The sequence below is a fragment of the Strix uralensis genome, chromosome 11, assembly GCF_047716275.1.
Source record: "Strix uralensis isolate ZFMK-TIS-50842 chromosome 11, bStrUra1, whole genome shotgun sequence".
In the NCBI taxonomy this organism is placed as follows: domain Eukaryota; kingdom Metazoa; phylum Chordata; class Aves; order Strigiformes; family Strigidae; genus Strix; species Strix uralensis.
In genome coordinates this window covers 19,663,088-19,669,339 of record NC_133982.1, presented here as the reverse complement: position 1 = coordinate 19,669,339, position 6,252 = coordinate 19,663,088, and the positions used below count along the sequence as shown (strand labels likewise).

Below are 6,252 nucleotides of genomic sequence, written 5' to 3'. Positions count from 1 at the left end.
TATGATCAGGCAAAACCTGCCAATTTTGGTTGGAAGAGTCACCAAGAGAACAGCTGGGGCCCCTGCTGCTTGGATAATTTAAAACTCACAACTGGACACCACAGATGCACAGATCCAGATTCTAAGGATCCAGATGACGTGGAGCAGGACGGGTGTCCTAATTTCCCCCCACTGTAAGTGAAAATACCAGTTTTTCTCCTTTTACAGTAATAGGGCCAAGTCAATAATCAAAAACAATAGACACACTTACTGTGGTGAAAATTAACTGCAGGCTTGTTATAAGGACTCATGACAACTACGTTCAAACATTTCTTCTAGGCAATGAATCATGATTTTTCATTACTTAAAACCAGCTGAACACCATTTAAAAGTAATCTCTTTTACATTTGATTTACATACCAAGCTTCATGGAAACGTGGCTTTGTACTTTAGGAGAGTTTTCCTCAAAAGGAAGGAAGTAAATAATGAAATTCAAGTTACTCTATCAAGTAATCTGTACTTTACACTTCCCTTGTGCATGAAAATTATGCACCAAATAAGATTCAAAAATTCAGCAAGCTCTAATCCATGCATCCTTTATTCCATTACAATCACTGTGTTGCATTCTAGCAACAGGACACAAACTGCAATCAATCGCGATCGATTTATACAACAATCTGAGGCTTACAGTACATTTAAGGCCTTTAAATTTGGAAAAATTAGACCTATGCTAGTAGTGTAACAATTTTTAAGTGTCTTGCATTTCTGATGCATAATCTGTGCGATTCCAGTGTCAAAGAATCAAATTACTTCTAAACTAAAAAGATCAGCTCAATGAAAATTTAGTTACATAAATTCATCAAAACATAAATGTGTAAATTTTTTTTGTCCTGGAAACTTTATAAAACTTTAATAGCAAAATAATATAGGGATAAAAACATATTTTAACAAAATGTATTCAATCATATACAAACCAGAATTTTGCAGTTTATTGTAACTAGACTTAAATTAAAACTACCAATTAAGAATCTATGCACAATGTAAATTCAAATATGTACAGTACTTTTAAAAAGTCTACAGGAATGCTTTACAGAAGGAAATGTCTGTTATGGCTATTATTCAGACCATCTGAATATTAAAATGAGTTTTCTAGTAGTAAATTTACACATTTATTTTTAAACAAAAGCGATTTTGTCCCTAGTTCCTTTAAGAATATTCCAGTTATGTTTATACAGGTAATGAAGAGGTTGTTACAGAGTTTAGCCCCATATAGTAGTTTGCTTATTTTCAGGAAAAAGTATATTTAAATAATTTACTTGGGAAGATCAGTAAGTTAACAAAAGAACACTAGAAGGGAGGAGGGGGAACTTCATCACAATAACTTTCCAGTTACAATACCACAGCTAGAAACTTTACAGAGAAAGTACTCCCTTAGATTGAACCCATGAGTGATTGTTCAGAACAAGCTGTAGCTCATAACAGTTGTGTTCTCCACACTGAGAACACTGGGAAAAAAAGTCTTTGTAGGACAGAATTATAAACGATCTGAAGTGAGACAGAGAAAACTGATCTTCGATTAATACAGCACTAGGTAAAAAGTGTCCCCATAAGCAGCTAGTATTCCCACTTCCTTCAGGGCAACGAAGCTAAAAATTGTTGGAATTACAGTAGTTGACCATATTTGTGTGCATTAGTAGAATAATTTCCAGATATAAAAGACAAATTTCATCAGATGTTTGATTAGAACACCCTAAAGACAGGGTATTTCTTCATAGTATAAAGCTATTACAGCTATCCAGTTAAAGCATGTGCAAAACCAGGTAATTTCTTCCGTTCACAGTAACTGAGGTAAAATCAGGTAGGCTTCTTCAGGAGTTGGGAAGTTCATGAGATATGAACTGTTTTAGTCTTTCTAAGTATTGTGCATAAAGCTCTATGTCATTATGCCCAGCCCCTTCCACCCAGAGGGGCTCTACTGCTCGTGGACATCGCTCGTACATGGCCAGGCCGTGGGAGAAATCGATTACCTCATCTTCGGTACCATGGATTACCAACACAGGAGAGGTTACTTTAGATATCTTGTCAATGCTGGGGGATAGAAAAGAAAAGCACAGCTCAGTATGGGGCTTTAACTTTCATACCATTAAAGAAAGCAAGCTTAACTATTGATACATGATCCAGTTACCACTGCATGTTTTTACAGGGCTGCAAAACACTGGAATTGTGCTCAAGTGATACGGAACAAGGCTCACTCCCCAAATGTATACAGGAGCCTGCACTGCCATCACCATCATCCCACCAGTTCTAATGACAAGAAGCTCAGATGGGCAGCACACAAATAAAGTTTGGCACAAAAAAAACCCCAAAACTGTGAGTGTGTCTATCACAAAAACCACTGAGAGGCAAGTAAGCTTCCATGCGACATGCTGCCAGTGTGGACTCTTCACATTACACATTATCACCTTCCAATTTAACAGATTAGGAACTAATGAACTACATTCCAGTCATAAGACTTCAGTATAAAAAAGCCTCATCGCGTGAGGTTTGAGCCTGTTTTTAAACCCCCAAATTAGGCAAATTCAACTAAAGAAAAACAATCTGTTCTTTGTACTGATTGTTTAAGTTCAAATGATGAAAGAGAAAACTGTGGGAGAACAGCATTACACCAGGACATTTAACTAACCGAGAGAAACTCACGCAGGATTTTACTTCACACAACCAACTTCTTTGCCAGCTCTGACTGCAAAGTGGCCTCGAAGTAAACTTTTTTCCTTTTGTTCCAGCTACACTTAGCAGACCAATAGAGCTAGTGACCACCTCTCACAGGAAAGTGGGTTCAGAGGAAAGGGAAGAGTGACAAAGGTACCTTCACACCTAAGAGTTCAGGCCAGAAAACCCCAATTATAAAGCATACTGGTAGCACATGAACTTCAAAGTGGTAAACAGCAGCTTTCTTTGACTGTCTTCATGCAGGCACCAGCTTTTATTTCCAGACAGCCATTTCATGTTGCTACTTACCAGTAATTCCAAATCAGTGTATAGACACCAAGTGCTAATGAACTCTCAGCTTCCTACCAGCTCTACTTACATCAACAAATGGAAGAATTGGCTCAGGACATTATGCAGAGTATGGGATGAAGTGGGTGGAAAAATTAGTATCAGTAATATTTGATTTAACAGAAGGACAAGTCTATTTCTTTACGCTATCTAATAAAAGGTGTTCGGATATTCCTGCTCCTGAAGAACAAGAAAGCATGCAATTTTGGTAAGACCAGAGATTTTACAAGTGATCAAGACTGCTTAAAATTATTAAAAAATGCAGATGCCAACATACACTGACTTAAAAACAGGTTTAAAGAAGCTTTATGAAAATATAAAGTTAATTAAAAATTAAGATGTAGACTGAGGCACTAAACCTCACACATATAAACCTCAGCATTTAGTATTCTACAGAACCGTCATTGGTATTCCAGTAAACAGCTGAGTGTAAACACATTTCTGTCTCCGTCTCAATACTTCTCCAAAAAACAGGCTTCATGTCATATAAAGAGGAAAAGTGTTATTTAAAATTAAAATGCAGTCTATTTCGCTTTTCCTGTCTGGAACTTGAGTTGTGTGCGGCTATGCTGAATACAGAAAAATATCCCGAGAACATAAGAGAGACATTGGAATAATGCAGATTTCTTTTTTCCATAATTTTCACCCCCAAATTAGTATCATAGCCAAATGGAAATACTTTATAATCAACATGCTATATAAACTGAAGTCTTAAGCCCATGAAGGGTCTGTCCCCGAGTTCCACAAGGTGACAAACATGTCAGCTACATACAGCTACAGAGATGTTTATACATAATTTTAGTGGCTAGATACTAAGTTCTCATTTATTGTAGGACACCAGGAAACCCCTTTCGCTTCAGTATTCAGATAATGAAACTATTTTTTCACGTATATTCACAGACCATTAAGCTAGATAATATTTGTATTTTGCAGAAAATTGGAAAGCGTCCCATTGCCAACTCAGCGACTCATAAGGCAGTATTTAAACTGCACATTAGACTTACTTAGTATTCTTAGCCACACCGCTCTGCAGCTAGAAAAATCTACAGAGACCAAATTCGCATGGCGTCCCGACATAAAATGCACATAATAGCAATTCACCGTGGGTGCACACAGAACTATTTTGTTTCCCACCGTGAAGACAGACAGTTGAACTGCACACATTCATAAAAGTGCACTGCTGTTTATTTTCACTGCTTACAGTAGAAGTGAAGTCAGACTGACAGCAATGAACAGCTCAGTAGGGTAAGAACAAAATACTCAAGTTCTACAGTACATCTGTTGTCACTGTTCCCCCCCTCCCACTTTTTCTTTTTTAAACTGTTATTTGATTTGGCTGGTATCAGCTAATCACAGTTACTTTTGTAATCAGAGCTATTTTTAAGGCTTTGTTTTCTCCCTCTCGGAGAAGTATCTGTAAATATTTGATTTCAGGTTTGAGGATGATGAATGAGTTGAGGTATGTGTTTCAAATTCTGACTGCCCCTTCAACAATTTAATTATTTAATTAATAACCTATTCAGACAAATTCTAAACATGGGGACTGGACATAGATACTGTGAGAGCCACTATTACTTGGTCACTTGCTCACTATTACTTCTAGCTGTTTTGGCATACAGATTTATATCTACGGCCTCCCCCACCTTCTAATTTTAATCTGTTGTAACCAAAATAAAGTAAACATAACAAATGCTGTGAATATCCCCTACTACACCTATTGCAAACATGATCTTCTGAAGCAAAGCCAAGCTTTGCACAAGACTCCAGTGAGTTTCTGCTGCCTTCTCCCTTCCACACACCATTCAGCTTTTTATCTGTGTGTCCCCTCACAGCCCCCAGGTCTATACACACTGCTATAAAGAGACTGGCTTCCCTTCTCATATTCTCCCATAATTTAAACCGGGTAAAATGAGAAGTTTTAAAAGATTCCTAGAACATCTGCTATTCCCAGGACCTCTACTATTCCCAAATACTTGGATACTCTAATTTAGGTCTGTTGCAACTGCTTTTCAAATTAAACACTAGGCTATAAAGGCAACTGTTTTATCTTGAAACCAATTGTATATAGCCTTCTGTATGTAAAACATTCTAGAACTTCCTAAAACAAGCAAAAAGTCTTCCAAAAGAGGGACAGTAACTTACTTAATTTTGGTCACAGACATTAGGATCTTACATGATGTCCATCAGGGAGGAACAAGTACAAGTCTCAGTATCTTTAGTGATTCTATATGGACAGCATGCCGAAGATACACAAAGGTTTTTACTTACAAGGACCAAAGGTAAAGAAACTCTAAATGCATTCCCTTGAGATTATAGATGAAATGCAGGATTAAGCTGAAGTGTGAATCATACCAGTCTAACACTCTAGCCTCTGACCCTCTGTTTTCTCCGTTTAAAAGCAGCAATTATCTATACCTTTTTCTCTGCTGATCTGGTAAAACTATAGCAATATTTTAAGCGGCTTGAAAACAGCACATCCATTTAATGATATCATATTACCTTCTAAATCAAAGTTGACTGAGATGTTAAGAGTGTACAATTACTTATTTGTTAGTCATCAGCCTGAAGGACTTAATAGTGTATTATCAGTTGTTAAACTACTACTCCAACCTTGACAGCATAAAAATTCTGGCATTAACAACCCACAACACAAAAGAACAGGGGAAAAATTAGTTGTAACCACTAAGGCTTTGTTTGTTCATTGAGCTGACTATCATGTCAGTTTGACACTGACATCAGCCTCTTTCTTACATGGTGAATCTCTGCTTGGACTTAGAAGGTGTGCATACCTTACATTTAAGATGCAGGTGACAATTCAATAAAGTTCCCTGGAAAGTTAAACAACTAGTCCCTTTTCAACACCTAAAGAGCATGCTGAGTATAGAACAGCCCTCTCTGCAGCATTTATACATACCTTGGAAAAGCATCAAAGCAATAGGTTTTCCTAGTGTCAGGAAAAGCTACCCGTAATCCAGACATCAAGGGAGAATGAAGGATTACTGCCGCACACTCGTACCGAGATGCCAGGTCTACTGTAGGGACAGTACCAATACTCTGACCATAGAGAATAATGTTCTCAGGACTAACACCATACCTGTAGAGAAAAGAAACATCCCTTTAAAAACCAAAACAACACATTTTGCATCACAAAAAGCAAAAAACAAACCAACCAAAACCAACAAATGGACCCTTCCTACCCATTGTAGCTCTTTAAAA

General features: G+C 37.3%; 1 protein-coding gene across 1 annotated transcript in view; it reads right to left on the bottom strand.

Moving 5' to 3' along the window:
* Positions 1–559: 559 nt before the first annotated feature.
* ABHD17C (abhydrolase domain containing 17C, depalmitoylase) overlaps positions 560–6,252 on the bottom strand; it is a 30,213-nt gene continuing 24,520 nt past the window's right edge. Inside the window, exons 2-3 of the mRNA XM_074880497.1 lie at positions 5,951–6,130; positions 560–2,067 (exon numbers count right to left, since the gene is read on the bottom strand). Coding sequence (XP_074736598.1) covers positions 1,848–2,067; positions 5,951–6,130 — 400 coding nt within the window. The 3' untranslated portion in view covers positions 560–1,847. The remainder of the gene's footprint in view (positions 2,068–5,950; positions 6,131–6,252) is intronic.